Raw genomic sequence first — 27,811 nt, 5'->3', positions numbered from 1 at the left:
AATTGATAAAAATAAATTATATTACTTTTTTATTTCAACTTCATGAGGCCCACTTGACAATTTTTTTTTTTAGTTTTAATTATTCTTGAGTCTTGAGTATTAAATCTCCGTTCAAAAAAGATACTAGATTTGAATATAAATTTAATTTTTGAGTTTTATTTGATTAGTCCACACTTAATTATTTTGGCTCATATTTAATTATATAAACAATGGGATCACCTTGAGTCCTTTTAAAATTATTTCATACTCTAGTCTCACTTAATAAATTATTTTAAATTATTAAATTTTATATATTTTTGAGCTTAATTGATTGAGTCATAACTCATTTATAATTACTAGTTGTACTTATTATTGTCAATAAGTTGTACTTAGCCTTCGTTTGGGAAGTGAGTTGGCTTTTTAGCTTTTTGGCTTTTTTGGCTATTTTAGCTTGGGCTAAAAAGCTTGGTTTGGGAAGGGCTTTTTGGCTTTTTGACTTTTTTGACTTTTTTTGTGAGATAAGAGTGTAATGATTATGGGTTAGATGTGATGTTTTGTTTTTTGTAGTTAAAATAACTTATTTTGTCTTTTGTGGCTAAAATAGCCAAAAAAAATCCGGAAAAACCCTTTCCAAACGGACCTTGTCAATAAGTCTAGAGAGCTTCTCAGATTTATCCGAAAATTTATCATAATCCACATGACAGCCACCTTAACGTGGGGATTCTTTTATTTGAAAGCAAACAAATAAATAAAGAAAAAACACAGAAAAAAAAAAAGTGCACTGTAAAGCCTTTTTTTTTTATTATTTTTTTTTGTTTAGTAGGAATAATTCTTTTTCTTGTACAAAAATCAATTATAGAACTGAAAATATAATTTTTTTAGGGTAAACTACTAATAGGTCTTAATAGTTGGACTTAATTTTCATCAAGTCTTATTGAAAATAAGTCTTGGTAAAATTGTTATTAAAAATAATTTTTTTGGTGATAATTTTTTATATATGTCATTAAAAAATGATAATTAGTGATTTTTTTGGTCATTATTGTTATAAATTGTCGCTAAAACTTATAATTAGTGACATTTTTTTATGACAAATTTTTATCATAAGACCTATTAGACAATTAGTTCACTTATTAAAACCTACAAATAAGTACTCAATTTTTTTATTTATTTATGCAAGTATGAAATTTACAAAAGATGTGACCTATCACTTGAGAGGATTGTATCAAATGGCAATGTGTTTTTAAACTTTTTTTGGAACTTGTGCTATAACCCTACTTTGCAAAGAGCAATATGCAAAAGAATAAATTTATTTTTAATATCAACATTTTTTTTTTGCCTTTTCTTACAATTAAAAATTTAATAAACCCCTTATTCAATTTTCATAATTTTTTTCTGAAAAAAATAAAAAATTAGTTTGGTGAAAAAAAAAAAAATCATTATTTTGATATGGTTCTCTTTTTGGGTGAAAAATAGTTTTGGAAATTTTAAAATTTTAATTTTGGTAATTATTTTTAACAAACTAATTTTTAATTTTTGAAAAAAATTAATTAAAAATAAGTTGAAAATAACGCAACCAAATAAAGTTTATCTAATACTATATCCCATGCGCAGACGAAGAGATCTAAGTTTATTTATACTAAAAACGAAAGAAAAAAAAAAGTTAAATAAAAAAAAATCTCATGGAGCACTTGGTTTGTTTGTTTATTTGTTTTCTTTTTAAATAAAGTAGCGCCCAAGGTTGTGTCGAGTGATTATGATAAATTTTCGAATAAAATTAGGAGGCTCTCTAGATTATTTAGTTATTATTATTAATATTTATTTTACTATTATGAGAGAGTTATGAATATTTATAATGTGTACCGTCAAACAAAATATATTTTGTAATGAAGAAACAATTATACCATTTTATTATTTATGTCACAATGTTATAGTGTTACTAAAATTCTATTTGTTATTTTATACACATATATATATATATATATATAGAGAGAGAGAGAGAGAGAGAGAGAGAGAGAGAGAGATAGATAGATATAGATATATATATATTGTTAAAAAAAAGAAAAGAAATTGAGATAGATATTATAAATAATAATAATAATTAATAAATAAATAAAGTTTTGATGGGAGGGAGAGCAGAGACCACGTGGGGTACTCTTTATTTATTTTTTATTTTTGGCTAAATTACACTGACATCTTTGAGATCTCTGTTTAATATAGAGCCATTTATATTTGAAAAATTATACTCACTTTTTTGTTAAATTAAAATAACATATTTGCCTTTTAACCTTTATACATATAAAATAATACAGATATTTTGTTCATGTTATTTCAAAGAAAATAACAATCATCTTTTTTGATTTAACTCACATAAAAAATTAAGTTTGTTTATTTTTACTGAATTTTATTAACATTTTAAGCAATTTTTTTTTTAAATTTTTTTTAGATACACCTAATTTAGATATACTTAAGAATTATAATATTTTGTGATTTTTTTTTTAAAAATTCACCAAATACAAAAAATAATAATAATAATAAATAAATAAAAAACAAAAATTCAATGCATTATCTTATTTTGTTGTATTCAATGATTTTTTTTTATAATTTTCTTATATAAGTTTTATACTTTTTAAATATATCTAGATTAAATTTTGATCTAATCTAAGTATAATGGTGGAAATAAAAATAAAAAATTATATTCATATATAAAAATTTATACAAAAAAATCATAAAAATGTTATGATAATGATGTTATTATAAATATAAATCATGTTTATGAGTGTTTTGTTTTAAAGTGAAATGTGAGCTATTATTGTGTTTGAAAATTCTATATAAAATTTATGTTTGTATATTATCACTGAATAAGAATATGTTTACATAGAATTTAATGATAAATAGTTGTAGAATGTAGTCATGATGATAAGAAGAAAAAAATAGTAAGAAAAAGGACAAGATGGTCATTTAGAAAATTTTAGAGCATGACAGCAACAATTTAAGAGGTAATTTGTTATGAGATTACAAATCTCGGGAAAAAGAATATAATTTTTCAAATGTGAAGAAGGGATTTGTATTAAACATAAATCCTAGTGGTCTTAGTGTAATTTATTTATTTATTTATTTTTTGTGGTAAGATAGGGCCCAAGCCAAGAAAACAAAAGGTTAGTTCAAAAAAACGAAAAAAGAAAACAAAAGAAAACAAAAGCTAACAATTAACTACTACAGAGATTAAGCAAACAAATTTGCTTATCCTCCGCAATCAAACTAGCCAAAGCTAATCACTGTGTTTGATTTTAACTTCTAAATTTAATTTTTTAAAAATAGAGTTTTTTATTATTCATATTTTTTAATTTTTAGTGAATATTTTTTAAAATTTTAAATAATTTTTTTCATACATTTTTAGATGTACCTTACTTAGATATATTTAAAAAATAAAATATTTTAAAAAAATCAATAAATACACAAGAATATAAAAATATACTGAATTTTCTTATTTTTTAAAAAATATTTTTGGTATTTAGTGATTTTTTTTAAAGATTTTTTTCACAAATATTTTACTTTTTAAGTGTATTTATGTTAGGTGCATCTAAAAATTAAAAAATTACTTAAAATATTTAAAAAAATCAGTGAAAATAAAAATAATAAAAAAATAAAAAATTTTAATTTTTTAAAAAACTAAAGAAAATGAATTTCAGTGGAACTAAACAAGCTGAATGGTACTGAAGAAAGAAACTCTTGCTGTGTAGATCAATGAGGGGCATTTTTTTGCCCAATAATGTGAAGTTCACAAATCCAATCATTTCTTTCTTTCCTTCCCTCTTTTTCTTCTCCGTCCGTCTCTCTTTCTCTTCCTTTTTTTTATCTCTCCCTTTTTTAAATAATTTTTTTATTATCACGCAAAACATTCGATCCACCATATCTAGAGTTAGAATCTGACCTTGCTATTTTGATACGGAATATAGAGTGTGTGGTGGGTTTCGTTTGACCTGAGCCGATCGCGCTTTTGATGCATTCGATTTTGAGACTTTTCTTCTCCTCTTTGTATATTTGTTTTACCTTGATTGTGTGGTATTTTTTGTTAGTTATGATTTTGAAGAAATTGTGGTCTTTTATTATATATATATATATTGTATAAAAATTAGGATTTGCTCATATTTTATCAAATGTTTAAAATTCTCTACCCAAAATGATATATGGTATATAAATTTCAAAGTGTCACATTTAAGATTTTAAAAAGCAACCACAACCATTACGAACGTCGTTATGTAACGATTGTAGTGGTTATCATCGCTACCTGTTATGACCGCTATAGTGGTGTGACAGAAATTCATGACCGCAACGGCCGCCATTGTTACATAAAGGCCGTAGCGGCCGTTACGTTGCTACTACAGTACTATTACAGCCGTTAAACATATATATATATATATATTATTTTTATATAAATTTTTCGTATATTGCTATTTTCTCTTTTTATTTTCTAGTTACATAAAATTTAAGTAAAAATCTTATCTATATATATTTTGAATGTCTAATTTTCAAGTTCTACAGGGTTTAATTACTTTTTTAGTTAATTATATTTGAATATGAACTTAATATATTTCACTTATGTTTAATTTATTGAACAAAATTTAGATTTCATGTTACGTACTTTTACATTATTATGTTTGTCATTTTGTATTTTGAATTTCTATTTATGAGACTATTTTGTTTTTAATATTCATTTTTTTTAACAGATCGGAAAAGTTATCCATAATTATAATTAGTAAAGTAATAAAAATTAAATAAATTCAACAATAAGAAAATTTTTCAGAGCAACTTAAAACTAATATAAAAATTAGTATATATATTGGATCATTTTTTAAAACTAAACAAAAATACTAAAAATCATTTTGAGCCTCACTAAATGTGATTCTGAAATAAAAACATGCATATCGGTATGCTTTCTTAAAATTGTGTGAAGAATTAAAAAATTCATGGCCCCAGTTGCTGCCTCAGTTACACAACGGCAGTTACACCTCGCAACCGCGTCTGTATTACCGCTACCATTTCAGTAACCGCCACCGTTATTTAAAAATTTGGTTATATTTAAATTAAGAGAACTCTAAATTTTTTTCAAACCCTAGAAAATTTGAGAAATGAAAAATGTGATTTTGAATAGGATTAAATTGTTGGAATAATGTGAAAATTGGTGATTTATTACGGAGATTGTGAATTTCCTTGGAGATATTAGTTATCTTGAATTTATTGGATTTATTGGAAATAATAGAGATTATGAAATATGGGATATATGTTTGAGAGTAACTGATGAGTTTACAGGAATCTCATACTATTTTGGATTTTGTCAGAATGTTGAGTTATGCTCTAAATATATTTTCTTATTGGAATATTTTGTTACAGATTACTGTTTCATGCATCCATTGCACTTCCATGGCCTTACAGTGCTATTATTTTGAAAATATTGGAAATGTTGATAACGTGGTAAATCTGAATAGGGGATGTAATTGTGGATTTGAGAATTAAGTTGGTTTGAGAGCCATGGTAAAAGTCCCAAAACACGAGCGGAATGTGTATCAATTTCCTTTTGGTTAGTAGCCGTTAAAGTAGTATTTGGTAGTGCTTGAGAGCCTACTTGCAGACACGTACTAGGAAATTCCAATGTCTTATTTAGGCCTTGTTTGGGAAGTTGGCTATTTTAGTAGGCTATTTTAGTTTTTGACTATTTTAGTAGGGTAAAATTTGTGTGTTTGGGAAGATGGTTGGATTTTTTTGTAGTTAGATGTAATATTTGTGAGAAAAAAAGTGAAATGATTATGGGTTTAATATGACATTTTGTCTTATTGGCAATTTGGCCTTTTGTCTTTTTGTGAATTTTAGCCTAAAAGCCCAATTTTAGCCTTTGCCAAACAACGCCTTACTGGCCCGATGTTTTGAAATGAAAATGTTGAAATGAATATTATTTTGAAAGTTGTGCATTGAGCATCCTATTGAGAAAAAAAAAGAAAGAAAAAAACTTATATTTTAAGCATAGCACACATCATTGCATTCATGATCATAATCTTGTTAATCTCGTATACATTGTTAATATTATATCTATTGGGCATCAGTGTTCATCCCTTCGTGGAAAATCATTTTTAGTTGTTGGTGATTTGCCTCCGCCTCGTTGAAGGCTCGTGATGTTATTTTTGGAGCATGAATGCTCCTTCATTTTGTTTGCTTATTTTTGTAAAGCATTGGTTTATATGTTTGGGTAGAGATCCATTCTTTTTGTAATAGAGTTCTAACCATTGTAACTTGTAATCCATTAGGCATTTAAATTTTGAATATTTATGTAGTATTATATCACATGTTATCGATCCATACTTTGGAAATTGTGAATGTGTAATTGTATGTAACCTCTTTTGTAAATCTCAAACTATAATGAAATGAAGTATAACAAGAAAAGAGAATTATTTTGTATATGATTATTGTTGAATCTTGATAAGATTTTTGGCTTCCGCATGTTAACTTGATTTGATCTGAACATAAATAAGGAATATGAGTTTGATTTGTTTCATCGGATTTTATGAAAATTGGAGCATTACAGGTGGCCTTCAGTGCGTTGAAAACGCTGGAACGATGGAACATGCCTGCATTGACACATTTGTGGAAGGGTCCTACTCAACTTGTACGGCTCCACAACCTCACTTTTCTAAAACTGGAGAGATGTGATAAATTGGAAAGCATGTTCTCATTATCCATAGCCAGAGATCTGATGCAACTAAAGATACTTTGTGTATCTATATGTAGTAAGTTGGAAGTACTTATTTCAAGTGAAGAAGAAGGAGATCAAAATGAGATAGCTTCAACAACAACAGAAACAACAGATAAAATTGTGTTTCCCAAACTAAAGGAATTGTATCTTGAAAGCCTGCCAAGTTTTACTGCTATCTGTAAGGCTACGAATGGAATTGAGCTACTGCAATTAAACCAGCTAACACTCAGCCATATGCCAAAGCTCAGTAGTTTTTGTAATACTTCGGATAGCAATTACAATACTATTGAACCTCTCTTCAATAAGGTATGCTTCTTTGACTTAAGCTTATTTATTTATTTAAGCTTCATTGTTTTGGGGCATTTATAAATTTAGTTATTATTTTGCTATTTTCATTTGACCTTTTGGGCTATAATGAGAACACAACATATTTTGGATTGAATATGTTGTTGGATGAAAAAATAAGAACGTCAAACTACACTTGAAATTAATTAGTATTTAGGAACAAATTTCTCTTTTTATGAGTCGTATTTCTTTTAGACAAAATACATTTAATTCTTCTAGTTTGTTTATATCAATTTGGTTCTTGTAATTTTAATGTATCAATCTTACTTTTCGATTTTGCACATGGTATCAATTTAGTCTAATTGATAATATTTTATTTAGAAATTGGACTAAAATTAAGAGACAAAATGCTTTTTTTAATTCCCTTCAAAGTTATTGAAGGATTCACATCCAATTGGAAATGATTCATTCTCCTTTTAATAGTTCATTTTGCCTTTGATTTTTATTCAATTTTTTAACGGCTATTATCGCTTAGACTAGATTGACACAATTTGAAAATTTAAAGGGAAAAATTAATATTACAGAAACCAAATTGACATGAGAGGCAAGTATAGAGACTATAGGTATAATACTATAGGTATAATTTGCCCTGTTTCTTTTGACTAAAAATTTAGCTAAACTAGTATGAATTGGGCTGTGATTTTGCGAACTTTGAGCAAATTATTTAAAGGGTAAAATACCAATTAGTCATAATAGTTGGCCTTAATTCTTATCAAGTAGTATTGAAAATAAGTTCTAGTAAAATTATCACTAAAAATAATTTTTTATGACTATTTTTTGCATATGTTGCTAAAAATTAACAATTAGTGACTTTTTTTTGGTTACGTTTTTTTTATAAATTGTTGCTAAAACTTACAATTAGTGACATTTTTATGTGATAAGTTTTTCAAACTGTCACTGAAAGTTAAAAATTAGTGACTTTTTTTGTGATGATTTTTTTAACAAATTTTTCAAACTGTCGCTGAAAATTAACAATTAGTATTTTTTTTTTAACAGTGTTTGATGAAAAATGCTATTAATTCTCACAGGACATATTAGACAATAAGTCTACATGTTAAGACTTACGCGCAAGTTTCTTATTTAAAAATACTAAGATTGTATTTTGGATGGAAGAATTTAGGGGAAATTACACGCATACACACACACACACACACACAAAAAGCCCTCATAGCAAAATAAACCATGAATTTTAATTTTGTCAATTTAAAACCTGAATTTTTAATTTGTTTTTAATTTGAATCATTTGTCTATTTTTGTTAAGTACAATCGATAGAAAAATAGATATATTAGTCATTAAACTCAATGAAAATGGGTATTTTGGACATTTTATGTACCTACATTGAGTTTCATAACTAAAATACTATTTTGTTCTGATCATTTTTAGTTAACAAAAGTAGACAAATGATTTAGATTAAAAACAAATTAAAAGATTATGGTTTAAATTGATAAAATTGAAAACTCAGAGTTTATATTGTTGCAAGGGTCAAACATTGGAAATTTTTTTTTTTTTTTTTGTGTGTGTGTGTGGTAATTATCCCTAGAATTTAAAATAAAGAGTTTTGAGGTTAAGGAACAACCATTAGTCCATATAGTTTAAATGAAATGTCAGTTTAGTCAATGCAATTTCAATTTAAACCCAATATTTTCAATTTTGTTGCAATGTGGTCTCGTTGTCATTCACCATTAGAATTTTGCACGGATAAATGCCACATGCAAAACTAAACTTACGTCACTTGCAACAAAACGCAAGAGCAAAGCATAGAAGCACGAGAGAGAAGACCTATAGGCAAGAGAGAGAGAGAGAGAGAGAGAGAGGTTCTTGACCGATACTACCCCTCCACTATCTAACAACCTTACTACCCCCGCTAACACCAGTACTGGCGAGATCGAAATAAAGATAGAGATAGAGAGAGCTTGCGGTGGCAATGGTGGCCAAGCAGGGGCGGGTGGGGGTAGATACGGGTTAGAGAGGCTCGTCAAAGTTAAGATGGAGAAAGGATTGGTAGAGGTGGGTCTACAGTGGGAAGATGAGGTGGATCTCGCAAGCGTGGGGTCGCCAGAGATGTTAATAGCAGATTTTGGGAAAAGAGAGGGAAGGGAGAGAATGGGAAATGAGAGGTGATTGCCAGAGGTGGTCATGGTAGTCGATTGTGAGAAAGGAATGTGAAAAAGTGCTCTATTTGCACTGTGGGTCTTCTTCTCTCTGGCTTTTTTTTCTCTTTTACATTTCGTTTCATTTCATTTTTTTGGTATGCGCACCAAAACGATGTCATTTTGGTGCACTACACAAACACTACAAGGAAAAACACTACAGAAGATCTTTACTCGTGTGAGTAGCAATTCCAAAGAGATTTTTATAACTTACAAGGTTTTTGTTTTACTTAGAATTCTTGGGAAGAACTTTTGAAATGATTAGTTTTATAGTGTTATTCTGTAGGGTTAATTATCTAAAAGTCCTATTGATAAAGGTTGATATTCCATTAAGTCTTTCTTTTTTTTGTTTTAGGGTGATTCTATTTAAACACCACAAATCCTTTTAGTACACATCACCTGCTCAGTTCACACCGCACACAAATGAAAGCTTTTAATTTTGTCTCAAGACACACCACTAATTTTTAAATAATACCAAATTATTCTCATCGTCTCCGACCCTAACCCTAACCCAAAACCTTGTCCATCGCTAGCTGTCAGCCACCGACCTCCACCCTTCTCCCCTCCTCATTGCAACCCTCGTTTTCGCCCCTACCGCCATTGCCCTACCACCATTGCAACCCTCATTGTGATCTCTCTACGAACTGCACATGGTTGGTCATCAGATGTAGGCAAGTTGCGATGGTGGTGGTCTCTACGTGATGAGAGACATGATGGTGATAGGTCATTGTAATGGTGGTGATTACGAGATGGTGGCGGTAGCGATGGACTCGGAAGGCGAAGCGGCAATAGTAGCGACGGCAAAGCAATGGAGAAAAGTTGCAAAGGAGGGTGGTGATGGCTGCAACGACGGAATGAAAGAAGAAGAAGGTGAGCGATGACAACAACTGTAAAGATGACTTTCTGATGGTGGTGGTTGGCCAATCGGTGATGGTTGGTCGGTGGTGGTGACTGTTGATAGGTTAGGTTAGGGTTTGTTGATGAAGGGATGAAATAGAGATGATGGCAATTTGGATATTTGATTAAAGGATAAAATTGTAATTAAAATATTATAAATAATGTTGTGAATTGAGAGTAATTGAGGTGTAAATAGAATTTTTTTTTTTTTTACACGTAAAGTCCTATTTTCAAAATATTTATGTATATAAAAATTAGTTTGGTGAAAAAAAAAAAAAACTCATTATTTTGTTATGGTTCTCTTTTTGGGGTGAAAAATAGTTTTGGAAATTTTAAAATTTTAATTTTGGTAATTTTTTTATCAAACTAATTTTTAATTTTTGAAAAAAAATTAATTAAAAATCAGTTAAAAATAACGCAACCAAATAAAGTTTATCTAATAATGTATCCCATGCGCAGACGAAGAGATCTAAGTTTATTTATACTAAACGAAGAAAATAGCACTTTGTATGTTTGTTTATTTGTTTTCTTTTTAAATAAAATAGCGCCCAAGGTTATGTCAAGTGGATTATGATAAATTTTCGAATAAAATTAGGAGGCTCTCTAGATTTATTATTATTATTATTTATTTTACTACTATGATAGAGTTATGGATATTTATAATGTGTACCATTAAACAAAATATATTTTGTAATGAGGAAACAATTATACCATTTTATTATTTATGTCTAATATTATAGTGTTACTAAAATTGTATTTGTTACTAATGTGTTTGGGAAGTGAATTTTTTTTTAAGTTTTTTTAGTTGTAGGATATTATTAGAGAATTTTTTTTTTTTTTTGTGTTTGGAAAGATAATTGAGTTTTTTTATGGTTGGACATGATGTTTGTGAGATAAAAAGTAAAATGATTATGGAGTTTGATGTGATATTTTGTTTGGATTGATTTTTTTTTTTGATTTTGCAACCAATTTGTCTTTTAGTGGAAAAAAAAAAAAAAAAAAAACCAAAAACCAAACTTCCCAAACAACGCCTATATATATATATATATAGGTACATATAGATATAGATATAGATATTGAGATAGATATTATAAAAAATAATAATAATTAATAAATAAATAAAGTTTTGATGGGAGAGCAGAGACCACGTCGGGTGCTCCCCTTTTTTTTGGCTAAATCACACTGACATTTTTGAAATTTCTGTTTAATGTAGATCCTTTTATATTTGACAAATTACACTCACTTTCTTGTCAAATTAAAATGACATAATTGTCCTTTAACCTTTATATATATAAAACAATAAAATAATACAAATATTTTATTCATGCTATTTCAAAAAAAATAACAATCTTCTTTGATTTAACTCACATAAAAAATTAAGTTTGTTTATTTTTACTAATTTTTTTTAAATTTTTTTTTTTAGATACAGCTAATTTAGATATACCTAAGAATTATAATATTTTTTGATTTTTTTTTAAAATTCACCAAATACAAAAAAATAAAATAAAAAAACAAAATTCAATACATTATCTTATTTTGTTGTATTTAATGATTTTTTTTTTTTTTGAGTTATATAAATTTTATACTTTTGTTATGATAATGATGTTGTTATAAATATAAATCATGTTTATGAGTGTTTTGTTTTAAAGTGAAATGTGAGCTATCATTGTGTTTGAAAATTCTATATAAAATTTATGTTTGTATATTATTACTGAATAATAATATGTTCAAGTAGAATTTAATGATGAAAAGTTGTAGAATGTAGTCATAATGATAAGAAGAAAAAATGGTAAGAGAAAGGACAAGATGGTCATTTAGAAAATTTTAGGGCATGATAGCAGCAATTTAAGGGGTAATTTGTTATTGAGATTACAAATCTCAGAAAGAAGAATATACTTCTTCAAATCTGAGGAATGAATTTGTACTAAACATAAATCTTAAGGGTGTTAGTGTAATTTATTTATTTATTTATTTTTGTGGTAAGATAGGGCCCAAGCCAAGAAAACAAAAGCTTAGTTCAAAAAAAGAAAAAAGAAAAAAACGAAAACAAAAGCTAACAATTAACTACTAGAGAGGTCAAGCAAACAAACTTGCTTATCCTCCCGCAATCAAACTAGACAAAGCTAATCACGGTGTTTGATTTTAATTTCTAAATTTTATTTTTTGAAAATAGAGATTTTTATTTTTCGTATTTTTTAATTTTCAGTGAATATTTTTAAAATTTTAAATAATTTTTTTTTATATTTTTAGATGTACCTTACTTAAATGTATCTAAAAAATAAAATATTTGAAAAAAAATCAATAAATACACAAGAATATAAAAATGTACTGAATTTTCGTATATTTTTTAAAATATTTTTGGTATTTAAAGATTTTTTTCACAAGTATTTTACTTTTTAAGTGTATTTATGTTAGGTGTATCTAAAAATTAAAAAATTTCTTAAAATATTAAAAAATTTCAGTAAAAATAAAAATAATAAAAAAAAAATTTAATTTTTAAAAAAATAGGAAATAATTAATTTCAGTGGAACCAAACAAGCTGAATGGTGCTGAAGAAAGAAACTCTTGCTGTGTAGATCAATGAGGGGCATTTTTTTGCCCAATAATGTGAAGTTCACAAATCCAATCATTTCTTTCTTTCCTTCCATCTTTTTCTTCTCCGTCCGTCTCTCTTTCTCTTCCTTTCTTCTGTCTCTCCCTTTTTTAAATAATTTTTTTATTATCACGCAAAGCATTCGATCCACCATATCTAGAGTTAGAATCTCACCTTGCTATTTTGATACGGAATATAGAGTGTGTGGTGGGTTTCGTTTGACCTGAGCCGATCGCGCTTTTGATGCATTTGATTTTGAGACTTTTCTTCTCCTCTTTGTATATTTGTTTTACCTTGATTGTGTGGTATTTTTTGTTAGTTATGATTTTGAAGAAATTGTGGTCTTTTATTTTTTATATATATATATATATATATTGTATAAAAATTAGGATTTGCTCATATTTTATCAAATGTTTAAAATTCTCTACCCAAAATGATATATGGTATATAAATTTCAAAGTGTCACATTCAAGATTTTAAAAAGCAACCGCAACCATTACGAACGTCGTTATGTAACGATTGTAGTGGTTATCGCTGCCCATTATGACCGCTATAGTGGTGTGGCAAAAATTCATGACCGCAACGGCCGCCACCGTTACGTAAAGGCCGTAGCGGCCGTTACATTGCCGCTACAGTACTGTTATAGCCGTTAAACATATATATATATTATTTTTATATAAATTTAGCGTATATTGCTATTTTCTCTTTTTATTTTCTAGTTACGTAGAATTTAAGTAAAAATCTTATCTATATATATATTTTGAATGTCCAATCTTCAAGTTCGACAGGGTTTAATTACTTTTTTACTTAATTATATTTGAATAAGAACTTAATATATTTCTCGTGTTAAATTTATTGAACAAAATTTAGATTTCATGTTACGTACTTTTACATTATTATGTTTGACATTTTGTATTTTGAATTTCTATTTGCGAGACTATTGTTTTTAATATTCATTTTTTTTAACAAATCGGAAAAGTTATCCATAATTATAATTAGTAAAGTAACAAAAATTAAATAAATTCAACAATAGGAAAATTTTTCAGAGGAACTTAAAACTAATATAAAAATTAGTATATATATTGGATCATTTTTTAAAACTAAACAAAAATACTAAAAATCATTTTGAGCTTCACTAAATGTGATTATGAAATAAAAACATGCATATCGGTATGCTTTCTTAAAGTTGTGCGAAGAATTAAAGAATTGACGGCTCCAGTTGCCGCCACTATTAAACAATGGTAGTTACACCCCGCGACCGCGTTTGCATTACCGCTATCATTTCAGTAACCGCCACCGTTATTTAAAACTTCGGTTATATTTAAATTGAGAAAACTCTAAATTTTTTTCAAACTCTACAAAATTTGAGAAATGAAAAATGTGATTTTTGAATAGGATTAAATTGTTGGAATAATGTGAAAATTGGTGATTTATTATGGAGATTGTGAATTTCCTTGGAGATATTAGTTATCTTGAATTTATTGGATTTATTGGAAATAATAGAAATTATGAAATATGGGATATATGTTGAGAGTAACTGATGAGTTTATTGGAATCTCATACTATTTTGGAATTATTGAGAATGTTGAGTTATACTCTAAATATATTTTCTTATTGGAATATTTTGTTACAGATTACTGTTTCATGCATCCATTGCACTTCCATGGCCTTACATTGAGATTGTGCTATTATTTTGAAAATATTGGAAATGTTGATAACGTGGTAAATCTGAATAGGGGATGTAATTGTGGATCTGAGAATTAAGTTGGTTTAAGAGTCATGGTGAAAGTCCTAAAATACGAGTGGAATAGGTATCAATTTCTTTCTAGTTAGTAGCCGTTAAAGTGGTATTTGGTATTGCTTGAGAGCCTACTTGCAGACACGTACTAGGAAATTCCAATGTCTTATTTAGGCCTTGTTTGAGAAGTTGGTTATTTTAGTAGGCTCAAATTTTTGTGTTTGGGAAGATGGTTGGATTTTTTTTGTAGTTAGATGTAATGTTTGTGAGAGAAAAAGTGAAATGATTATGGGTTTGATGTGACATTTTGTCTTATTGGCTATTTTAGCATTTTGTCATTTTGTGAATTTTAGCCTAAAAGGCCCAATTTTAACCTTTGCCAAACAAGGCCATACTGGCCCGATGTTTTGAAATGAAAATGTTGAAATGAATATTATTTTGAAAGTCGTGCATTGAGCATCCTAATGAAAAAAAAAAAAGCTTATATTTTAAGCATAGCACACATCATTGCATTCATGATCATAATCTTGTTAATCTCATATACATTGTTAATATTATATCTATTGGGCATTAGTGTTCATCTCTTCGTGGAAAATCATTTTTAGTTGTTGGTGATTTGCCTCCGCCTCGTTGATGGCTCGTGATGTGATTTTTGGAGCATGAATGCTCCTTCATTTTGTTTGCTTATTTTTGTAAATCATTGGTTTATATGTTTGGGTAGACACCCATTCTTTTTGTAATAGGGTTCTAACCATTGTAGCTTGTAACATTTAAATTTTGAATATATATGTGGTATTATATCACATGCTATAGATCCATGCTTTGGAAATTGTGAATGTGTAATCGTATGTAATCTCTTTTGTAAGTCTCAAATTATAATGAAATGAAATATAACAAGAAAAGAGAATTATTTTGTATATGATTATTGTTGAATCTTGATAAGATTTTTGGCTTCCGCATGTTAATTTGATTTGATTTGAAAATAAATAAGAAATATTAGTTTGATTTGTTTCATCGGATTTTTTGAAAATTGGAGCATTACAGGTGGCCTTCAGTGCGTTGAAAGAGCTGATATTACGGGAAATGCCCGCATTGACACATTTGTGGAACGGTCTTACTCAACTTGTACGGCTTTGTAACCTCACTTTTCTTGAACTGTGGAGATGTGATAAACTGGAAAGCATGTTCTCATTATCCATAGCCAGAGATCTAATGCAACTAAAGATACTTCGTGTATCTGAATGTCGTAAGTTGGAAGTACTTATTTCAAGTGAAGAAGAAGGAGATGAAAATGAGATAACATCAACAACAACAGAAGCAACAGATAAAATTGTGTTTCCTAAACTAGAGAACTTGTATCTCCATGACCTGCCAAGTTTTACTGCTATCTGTAAGGCTACGAATGGAATTGAGCTACTGCAATTGAACAAGCTAACACTCAGCCAGATGCCAAAGCTCAATAGTTTTTGTAATACTTCGGATAGCAATTACAATACTATTGAGCCTCTCTTCAATAAGGTATGCTTCTTTGACTTAAGCTTATTTATTTATTTAAGATTCATTGCTGTGGGGCGTTTATAAATTTAGTTATTATTTTGCTATTTTCATTACCTTTTGGGCTATAATGAGAACACAACATATTTTGGATTGAATATGTTGTTGGATGCAAAAATAAGAACGTCAAACTACACTTGAAATTAATTAGTATTTAGGAACAAATTTCTCTTTTTATGAGTCGTATTTCTTTAGACAAATTACATTTAATTCTTCCAGTTTGTTTATATCAATTTAGTTCTTGTAATTTTAATGCATCAATTTTACCTTTCGATTTTGCACATGGTATCAATTTAGTCTAATTGATAATATTTCATTTAGAAATTGGACTAAAATTAAGAGACAAAATGCTTTTTTTAATTCCCTTCAAAGTTATTGAAGGATTTGCATCCAATTTGAAATGATTCATTCTCTTTTTAATAGTTCATTTTGCCTTTCATTTTTATTCAGTTTTTTAACGGCTATTATCGCTTAGACTAGATTGACACAATTTGAAAAATTAAAAGGCAAAATTAATATTATAGAAACCAAATTGACATAGGAGGCAAGTATAGAGACTATAGGTATAATACTATAGGTATAATTTGCCCTATTTCTTTTGACTAAAAATTTAGCTAAACTAATATGAATTGGGCTGTGATTTTGGAAACTTTGACCAAATTATTTAAAGGGTAAAATACCAATTGATCTTAATAGTTGACCTTAATTCCTATCAAGTACTATTGAAAATAAGTTCTAGTAAAATCGTCGCTAAAAATAATTTTTTATGATTATTTCTTGCATATGTTGCTAAAAATTAACAATTAGTGACTTTTTTTTGGTTACGTTTTTTTTTATAAATTGTTCCTAAATCTTACAATTAGTGACATTTTTATGTGACGAATTTTTCAAACTGTCACTGAAAGTTAAAAGTTAGTGACTTTTTTTGTGATGATTTTTTTAAACCGTCGTTAAAACTTATAATTATGACAATTTTTTGTGACAATTTTCTAACTGTCATTAAAAATTAACAATTTGTGATTTTTTTTTAAACAGTGTTTGATGAAAAACGCTATTAATTCTCACAGGACATATTGGACAATAAGTCTACATATTAAGACTTACGCGTAAATTTCTTATTTAAAAATACTAAGATTGTATTTTGGATGGAAGAATTTAGGGGAAATTACACACACACACACAACCCAAAAAAAAAAAAAAAAATGACCCTATAAACCATGACTTTTAATTTTGTCAATTTAAAACTTGAATTTTTAATTTGTTTTCAATCTGAATCATTTGTTTATTTTTGTTAAGTACAATTGATAGAAAAATGGATATATTAGTCATTAAACTCAATGAAAATGGGTATTTTGGACATTTTATGTACCAACATTGAGTTTAATAACTAAAATACTATTTTGTTTTGATCATTTTTAGTTAACAAAAGTAGACAAATGATTTAGATTAAAAACAAATTAAAAGATTATGGTTTAAATTGATAAAATTGAAAACCCAGAGTTTATGTTGTTGCAAGGGTCAAACATTAGGATATATATATATATATATATTTTGTGGTAATTATCCCTAGAATTTAAAATAAAGAGTTTTGAGGTTAAGGAACAACCATTAGTCCATATAGTTTAAATGAAATGTTAGTTTAGTCACTGTAGTTTTAATTTAAACCCTATATTTTTAATTTTGTTGCAATGTGGTCTCGTTGTCATTCACCATTAGAATTTATCACGGATAAATGCCACATGCAAAACTAAACTAACGTCATTTTGTTGCACACCCCCAAAAAAATAATTTTGCAACAAAACGCAAGAGCAAAGCATAGAAGCAAGAGAGAGAAGACCTATAGGTGAGACACACAGAGAGAGAGAGAGAGAGAGAGAGAGAGAGAGAGAGAGAGAGAGAGAGAGGTGCTTGACAGATACTACCCCTCCACTATCTAACCACCCTACTACCCCTACTAACACCAGCACTGGCGAGATCGAAATAGAGATAGAGATAGAGAGAGCTTACGGTGGCAATGGTGGCCAAGCAAGGGCGAGTGGGGGTAGAAACGAGTTAGAAAGGCTTGTCGGAGTTGAGTTGGTGAAAGGATTGGTAGGGGTGGGTCTACAATGGGAAGATGAGGTGGATCTCGCAGGCGGGGGGTCCCCAGAGATGTTAATAGTAGATTTTGGGAAAGGAGAGGGAGAGGAGAGAATGGGAAAGGAGGGGTGATTGCCAGAGGTGGTCATGGTAGTCGATTGTGAGAAAGGAAGGTGAAAATGTGCTCTGTTTGCACTGTGGGTCTTCTTCTCTCTGGGTTTTTTTTTTCACTTTTTCGTTTCGTTTCGTTTCATTTTTTTGGTATGCGCACCAAAACGACGTCATTTTGGTGCACTACACAAACCCTGCAAGGAAAAACACTACATAAGATCTTTACTGGTTTGAGTAGCGGTCCCGAAGAGATTTTTATAACTTATAAGGTTTTTGTTTTACTTAGAATTCTTGGGAAGAACTTTTGAAATGATTAGTTTTATAGTGTTGTTTTGTACGGTTAATCATCTAAAAGTCCTATTGATAAAGGTTGATGTTCCATTAAGTTTTTCTTCTTTTTGTTTTAGGGTGATTCTAGTTACACACCACAAATCCTTTTAGTACACATCACCTGCTCAGTTCACACCACACACAAATGAAAGCTTTTAATTTTGCCTCAAGACACACCACTAATTTTTAAATAATACCAAATTATTCTCATCGTCTCCGACCCTAACCCTAACCCAAAACCTTGTCCATCGCTGGCCGTCAGCCACCGAGCTCCACCCCTCTCTCTTTCTCGTCGCAACCCTCATCTTCGCCCTTACTACCACTGCCCTACCACTGTAACGCCCCAATTTTCATACCCAAATGATAATACAATAATCATGGTTATTTAAAGTAAAACTGAAAGTACACCTTCACGCTTGCAATACATGATACAAATAGTCCTCATGTGATAATACATTCACCTCAAACCAAGATGACATAAGCAAATAAATACCCTCATGGGTTTACAAGTTTCCAAGGCTTAGGCCCGGTTACACAAATCGGTTATTCAAACCATACAAACATAGCCCTTGGCTTACAAAACAGAGTCACACAAAGTGAGAGCATTGTACTCCCAACACACACATTTCCACACCCTCAGTTAGGCGGAATCACCACGTCTTTTCCTGCACAATAATCCCGTAGGGTGAGCATAAAGCCCAATAGGAAATCATTAACAAAGTATATACATTTTATACAAGTCTTAAAAGATGAATTCACATGCCATGCCACGCGTTTTTGAAAATAAAACTCATCTTCATCTTTTGAAAATCATCATGCTCAATGATGTTATGCAACTTTAACTGTTCAACATTTATCAATTTAATTCAAGAGACAGTAAATACAACTCTGGTAATCCCTAGGTCGGTGTCTGCAAGTAGACTATACAAGTACTACCAATTTGTCATTTTTACCGGCATCAACCGGAAGGCTCGACACCTCTAGTTTGTCATTTTTACCAGTGTTAGCTGGAAGGCTCGACACCTATAATCTACACCACCTTTCAAGACTTACCACCGTATTTACCCCAAAACCATTTCATAAAAACTTGTTTGTCAACATTCTTTTCTAAATGCAAAGTTTTCAAATCAACGTTCAAAGCTCAACATAATCAAATGAATTGATTTGCCCATGAAATGATTAAATGCAATACAACATTTCTTCAATTCTTAATATTTCAGCACAATAATTCCATTGTGAACAAATCTCCCATTTCTCTTTTCAAAGTAATAATATCACAAGATGAATATATAAACTTTGATTTCCAATTCCCACAAGGAACAACACATTTCCCACATTTCGAGCATTCTTTACAAATTAGCCATTTCAAGACTAAAACAACATTTTGAATAACAATTTCCAAAATGAACTACAATTCTCAAATTTTACAAACTTCGTCACTTATATATATAAATAAACAATTTTCAAAACCTCCACTTATTTTGACTCCCAAAATAAATATGCCAACATCATCCAAGGATTTTCAACATCCTTCAAAAAACCCCTATTTCTAGGTTTTCTCACCAAAAACCACTCACCCCCAAAATATTTAGAAGGATCTCACCAAAATCATCTTTTTTCAATCAATATAATTCAAAACCCTCAATTTCCATTTTAAAAGGAAAAGAAAGTAAACTCACTTTCAAAATTACTCTTCTTCTTGAATCAACAATTAATTTTTCAAAAAACTAATCAAAGGATGATTTCAAAAATCATCTAGATCTTGCAAAAACATATATATAACTCAAAGGAAATCCCTACCTCAACTTTGAAGAAGAAACGAGTTGAAAACCCCAAAATCAACGACGATGAAATTCAATCTCCACCGCACACAACGTAGCCCTCGTCTAGATAATCGACTTTGATGAGGAACTTGGATCTAAATCCCAATGGATTTGGAGGAATCAAGGATCTTGTGAGGTTTTTGATAGGAAATGTAGAGAGAAGGAAGAGGAAATGTTTTTAGAGAGAGAGAGAGATATGCAAAAAGTGATACACAATCAGCCCAAAGAGAGGAGAAGAAGGAAAATTCAGATCTCACCTAACTTCCCGCACGTGCGGAGCCTCTTCCCACACGTGCGGCGCGTGCGGTCCTTAGTCCTGCACGTGCGGCCTCCTTCCCCAGCACCTGTCTTTTTAGCAAAATGTTACACCCTCTGCCCCTGTTTCCCATACGTACAGCCCAAGGCCCTGCACGTGCGGCCCTGGTCCTCAGCCCAAAATTCTCTCGGTTCAACTTTCGACACTCCAGACCGACCAAGCAGACAAGCAACTTCGAATGCATTTTACATTTTTGTTTTGAGGGGCGCTGCCCCTCATTCTGCCAAGGGGGACTGCCCCCTAAACCCCACCAAGGGGCGCTGCCCCTTGGACCCCTGCGAGCTGACCGGGCAACTCAACCCCCGACCGGCCCAGTCGAAATGCCAAAACATGAAAGAAGGATCGAAACTGGAATCGCTACAACCACCATCTTAACCCTCGTTAAGTGATGCACAGTCGTCGCAATCCCACAAATCTCTCTCTACGGACTACACATGGTTGGTCATCAGATGTAGGCGAGTTGCGATGGTGGTGGTCTCTACGTGATGAGAGGCATGATGGTGATAGGTCATTGTAATGGTGGTGATTACGGGATGGTGGCAGTAGCGATGGACTGGGAAGGTGAAGCGGCAATGGCAGCGACGACGGAGCAATGGAGAAAAGCTGCAAAGGAGGGTGGTGATGGCTGCAATGACGGAATGAAAGAAGAAGAGGGAGGGCGACGACAACAACGGTAAATATGACTTTCTAATGGTGGTGGTTGGCCAATCGGTGATGGTTGGTCGGTGGTGGTGGCTGTCAATAGGTTAGGTTAGGGTTTGTTGATGAAGGGATGAAATAGAGATAAGGGCAATTGGATATTTGATTAAAGGATAAAATTGTAATTAAAATATTATGAATAATGGTGTAAACTGAGAGTAATTGAGGTGTAAATGGAATTTTCTTTTTTTTAACACACAGTCCTATTTTCAAAATATTTATGTATATATGATTGTTTTACCCTTATTAAAAGGTGGAAGGCATTGAGAAGCAACAATTCATTAAGTGCTAATAAAAAATTATAAGGTGTTATAAGTGTAATACATGACAATATTATCCACCAATCACCCGTCATTATGTTTCATGCTCCAATATAAATTGGGCCCCACCCTCTCCACATACACAAAACTTTTGGTAATCACCTAACTGTGCCTCAAAAGTACCATATATTTTCTCTTATTCAAATGGTATTGTTTGTAATGCCCCACTTTTTATTACTCAGAATCCATTACCAAAATCATTAAATTAATTCAATTTCAGAGATAACATGCGGAAACTCTTTACATCAATGAGCAAGAATAAATAAAGATTCCCTCATCCGAATACAAAATGAATGCAACAGGAGTATAACTAAATAAATTGCCCATAGGCTTACATCTTTAAAAGTAAAAGAAATGGTTTAACCCTTTTACAATAACGGCATTCCGCCCACAAATAAAAAGGCGCCGTGGCTGACAACTAAGGATGATCCTCGATCTCGAGCACTTCTTAACATCAACTGAAAAGAATTAGTAACGTGGGATGAACATAAAGTCCAGTAGAGATCCCAACATGATCCTAAACAATAACAACATACAGATAGCTATGATCATAAATGCTTCACATCATATCATATATATATTGTGACGGTTTATTGCCAATGTATACATACATAGATACTTTTCTCAAAATCATCCGATTTATTCAACAACACAACTAGTTCACATTTACTTCTTATTTTCCCATCTTTAACAAAGTATTACATAATAATCGCCTTGCCTTTGAAACAAATCAAAAAGATCCAATTTTCTTTTCCTTGTTTCTTACAACCTCAATGCATAAATACATTCATCACATTTCCATGATGTAAACCCAATGTTAAGGAAAATACTATCAACAATCAATTTGATACACTCACGTGTATACATAACCATTTAGCTCAAGAGGTGAAAACAACACACACTCAACCACTACACACTCAACTTTTAAGACAACTTGGTCTCCCAGAACCACAATCATCATAACACATGACATATCATAGTCACACTGTAACAATAATCATAAACAACTCTGCTTTATCTGCCTTAAGCACGGTAAGCCAACGGTACATCTTTTCTCAACAAAATGCCAATTTTCCAGACACCAATTGGAAGGTAATGGTACCTCTGTCAAGTTCTCCAGGCACTAGTTGGAAGGTATTGGTACCTCTTATTCTCAGTGCGGCCAAGTTCTCTAAGCGCTAGCTGAAAGGTACTGGTACCTCATATTCTCAGCGCATGCACATTTTCCAACCATCACTTTGTACAACAAGCATAAATAACTCGAGTGTACTACAAATGCATAATCATTTCAATATCACAATGTCATCCGCCATTGATGACCAAGGACAAAACCTCTAAACAATATGTATTAAATATACATAATACAATTATCCAATTCTTATGAGGCATTAAGTCCAACAACAATAATAATATTCAAAGGTTTTCAACTTCTACCTAAAGTTCTTTCTCAATTTGCAAAAGAGTTATAATTACCTCTTCTTTCCAAAATCAATTTCCACAATTCCCAATTCACAATACATTAACTAGATTTTTTTTTTAAAAAAAAAAATCTCATTTCCTTCATTAACCAAAAACCCAATCCATGGATAACAAAGTCATAATCCATTCAATTTCAACTCAACAAAGTGTAACCCAATGATTCAAATCTCATGGTTAATCCCCTGTTTAGCAATTAACAAACTACCAATTCGTTATACTCAACTATAATCAACCCAATACAAAGTTAATGCTAAAATCATGAGACCTGATTTAATATTAAATTAATTACCAAATCATTAATCAAATTCCTTAATTCATAACATGATTATTTCACAATTTCAACCCTTTGTACCTATTAGGCATTATTATTAAAATTAGTGCTTTACCTCTTTCTCAACATGAACATGTTAAACCACTCCCCAATTAGCCTAAACAACAATCAATTTCACAAATCTCAATCTCAAATATCCCCTTTCATGATTTTCAAAAAATCCATAACAAACATGGTTTTTATGTAATAAAACTACCACATGTCTGTCTATAGATGAGGTATTGAAAAAAATCAAAGAAAATCCCTACCTCAAGTTTTAGAGAAGAAAAGAGAAGAAACCCCCAAATTTGACGGCGTTGAAATCCAATCTCCACAGCACAAAATGAAGCCCTCGGTTAGCTCTCCAAAATTAATGAAGGGTGTTGGGTCAAAACTCCAATGGATTGGAAGAAATCAAGGGTTTATGGTGTTGGGTGGATGTTTTTAGAGAGAAGGGAGAGGAAAAGATATTTTTAGAGAGAGAGGGAGGTGTGTAAAAAGTGAGATGCACTTAGCCCAAGAAGAAGAAAAAAGGCAGATTTTTGGACTCAGCATACTTCTGCAAGTGTGCCGCACGTGCGGTTTATCCCTCCACACCTGACCTCCGCTCGTGCAATAAAAGCAGTCCTGCACCATCGACACTCCCTTTTCACCGCACGTGCGGCCTTGTCTCCCGCATGTGCGGCCCCCTTTCCGCACGTGTGGCCTAAGCCCCGCATGTGCGGTTCTGCCTCCCGGCAAAAAATTTCACTAGTTGACCCAAGACACCTTGGATCCAACCTCGTGCCTTCCAAAACAAGCAAAACTCGACTCTAGAATAAAATAAAGACAAGAACCTGAAGAAGGTTTCAAGAATAGTGAACCCAAACGGTAGACAATGCCTCAAGTTAATCCCCAACACTCTAACATGAGTAAGCTCAACACAATCAAAAGAAAAACGAGGCAAGCTACGCACCCGGTCATCACATTGTTGATGTGGCATTTTACTTTTATTTTCTTGTTTCAAAACTTAAAAACTTCATAATTAATAAAATTTATGTTTTTGGAGTATACACAACGAGACTTATCAAATAAGACCAATATTGAATATAAAAGTTTATAAAAATAAAATATTATTTTTTAGCCATACAAAACTAATCATATCTTAGTTTGCAAAATTGTCCAGTAAAACTGAGAAATTTCTTTGCTTTTATCAGTATTAATTGAGAATATTCTCAGTTTTTGAGAAATTTCTCAAAATTTTCTTGTTTTAAAACTTAGTTTTTCTAATTTTAAATTGAGAATATTCTCAGTTTCAAACTAGCAAAAAAATTGAAAAAATTAGACCAAAAAAATATAATTAGTTAAGTAAGTTAAAACTTACTATTAAAAATGGTTTAAATTGTAAATTTGTAATAAAAAACATATTTTAATTTTTATATAATTTTGTATTTAATATTAATCTGGTTTGATAGATTTCGTTTTGTTGATTCTAAAAATATAAATTTTATCAAAAATAAATATACATTGTAAAAATTATGATGATTTGAAATTTTGAAAATCAAAATAAATGTTATATCACCATACTTTCTTTTTTTTTTTAATAAACAATTACAAATGATTAACATCCATTGTTTGAAGGATAATTTTTATCTACTAAAAATTAATGGGACTTGAAGGAACAAAAATCATGAGGGCTGCTATTAGCACCTACTTGATTTCTTTGGACACCCCATTTCTTTGGAATAAGATTTTTTTTTAACACTCCACTTAATACCAATTTTACCCATATTCATAATATCATTACACCCAAGTGCACACCCATCTAATTTTGCACACCTTCTATCTTCTTCTCTCATTAAACGATGAGCAATTGAGAAACGATTGAGAGCAACAAATGATTGAGAGACGAATTGACTGTCTCTCTCTCTTCTCCTTCTCTCATAAACGATGGTCTCTTTCTCCTTGTCACCGTGAATAATAGTATCTTAGTCGGAAATCTCTTTGACGGTCTCTTTCTTTTTCTCTTACGTAACCTCCAACTCCCCATCACATTTTATTTTATTTTGTTTTGTTTTTTTCAAGGTAAAACCCTCGGTGCAGGGGGTTTTAGAGGGAAAAACCCTTAGAAAAAATAGAAATAGTGAGAAAATTCTACAAAATGGAACCGTTAAGTATTCCAGTGCCGAACAAATTGTTTATGTTCAACACTGTATTGCTAAACTAAATGTTTCTATTCAGTATTGTATTACTGAACAGAACCTTAATAGTCGGCAAACAGTACCAAAACGAAAACAACCTAGAATCATAAATGCAAGATAGATAAACTTACCAATGCAATGCCAACCTCATCAGAGTTGTTGTCATCATCCTCTATTACTCTATAAGTAACAATGAATGGTGACAACAACCACAAATGTATAAACTTGGAGTCTGTAATAGGATTGTTTACAACATTAACTGATTTGGAATACCGAACACATTTGAAACCACTGAACAAAACGTTAATTGATTAGGTAGTTTCAAATGTTTTTCATTAAAGATGAATATGTGGGTTTAGGATGGTGATGAAAAAGAATACGATTAGGGTTTAGATTGGTAAGGAATATGTATAGATGGGGATGCAGGTGGGTGTCCAATATTATAGAGTGTCATTCTAATTGTTTTCATTTGGTGGGTGGGTGTTCCATTAAAAGTTGTCCTTTAATGTAATTTTACTTCAAGGTACAATCGTAATTGAAAAAAAAAAGGTGAGAATTGGAGGGTCCAAAAAAATTAGGTAGGTGCTAATAGCTACACTCAAAATCTTATTTAAGACTTAATAAAGTATAAGTTCACAAAAGGGAACTTGTTTGTAATGCAACTTTTATATTCATTCTTATCAACCTTCGAAATTGTTAAGTTAGATGAAGGGTATTTTTGTTTTTATGTACTTATTGCTCCTAGTATAAATACATAGTGTTATAGAGGGAAACCCTAAGATGAGGTTTTGTGCTTCTTCCCAGTTATCTCTCTCTCTCTCTCTCTCTCTCTCTCTCTTATTTTCCTCTTCTCTTCTCTCACTCTTAAACTTGTTTTTATAATTTCAACTTGGTATTAGAGCTGTGTAGAGGTAATCTTCTATTTTTCTCTGTTCCTGTTCGTTCTTCTTCTTCTTTTATTTATTTATTTAATAATAATAATAAGGTATTAGAGCTGTGTAGAGGTAATCTTCTATTTTTCTCTGTTCCTGTTCGTTCTTCTTCTTCTTTTATTTATTTATTTAATAATAATAATAATAATAATATTATTATTATTATTATTATTATTCAAAAATGTAAAAAAAGAAAAAAAATATTTCTACGATGCTCGCCTAGGGCTTCGGATTTCCCAAAAAAAGTTTCATATTTTTCTTGATGGTTGTTGCCTATTTTTTGAAATTTTTTTTTCTATTTTTTAGAAAAATTGACCCTATTTTTTGATCTGTTTGTTCTGTGAGTTTTTTGCTGGATTCGTGGCTTGGGTCTTAATCCCTAGGAGCCGACTAGACCCTCTCTTGCCCTCATTGGCTTTAGTTGTTGCTCTGGGCTTGTTTTTTGGACTCCACGTCCAATTATGGGTATTTTTTCAATCTACTTTACTGTTTTGCCATTTTTTGGACTGTTTTTGGCTCTTGTGGGACTGGTTTTGAGGTTTGTTAGGGCTGTTCCACCCTCCTCTATATTGTTTTCATATAGTTGTGTTCTTAGTCCATGGTTGATGATAACAAGAACCTTATGACCAGTGAGGCCAAAGGGTCTGGTCTTATTATATCTCTGGGTGATATCTCTTCTCTTCAACTGACTTTTATCAAGTTAGATGGTAGCAACTATCTGGTTTGGTCACATTCCTTTCAGTTGGCCATTACTGCTCGTGGTATGTTGGGTTACTAGAGTTACTAAGGTTCCTAGTAAGGATTGACCAGCACATGACAAATGGTATAAGGAGAACGCACTTGTTATGACTTGGCTAATCAATTCCATCCACCCTACCATTAGCCGATCCTTTGTGTTGATGGATATTATTTATAAGATTTGGACTGCAGCCTCTCAAATTGTATTCTTAACGAGGTAATGATGCTCAAACATATAAACTACGAAAAAAGATTCGAGGATTTAATCAGAAGGATAGGTCTCTTGCTGAGTGCTATACTGAGTTGAGCAATTTGTGGCAAGAACTTGATTATTATTACAACTTCCAAGCTGCCTGTTCTCAAGATGTTGCTACCTTTCAGCAGATGGTGTCCAAGGAATGAGTCTATGACTTTCTTGCCGGTCTCAACTTGGAATATGACCAGATTCGTGTTCAGGTTCTCGGTCGCTAGCTATTTCCTACTATCCGTGAG

At 30.9% G+C, this 27,811-nt stretch overlaps 1 protein-coding gene across 1 annotated transcript in view; it reads left to right on the top strand.

Annotated features, from left to right (window-relative positions):
• Window positions 1–27,811, top strand: part of LOC114305457 (uncharacterized) — a 58,265-nt gene that overhangs the window by 11,499 nt on the left and 18,955 nt on the right. The window contains exons 3-4 of the mRNA XM_082873752.1: window positions 6,557–7,030; window positions 15,493–15,966. Coding sequence (XP_082729878.1) covers window positions 6,557–7,030; window positions 15,493–15,966 — 948 coding nt within the window. The remainder of the gene's footprint in view (window positions 1–6,556; window positions 7,031–15,492; window positions 15,967–27,811) is intronic.

Source organism: Camellia sinensis, chromosome 6, assembly GCF_055761805.1.
Source record: "Camellia sinensis isolate YWXY chromosome 6, ASM5576180v1, whole genome shotgun sequence".
NCBI classification, from domain to species: Eukaryota; Viridiplantae; Streptophyta; class Magnoliopsida; order Ericales; family Theaceae; genus Camellia; species Camellia sinensis.
The sequence above is the reverse complement of the archived record's forward strand: the minus strand, read 5'-3'. Positions and strand labels throughout refer to the sequence as shown.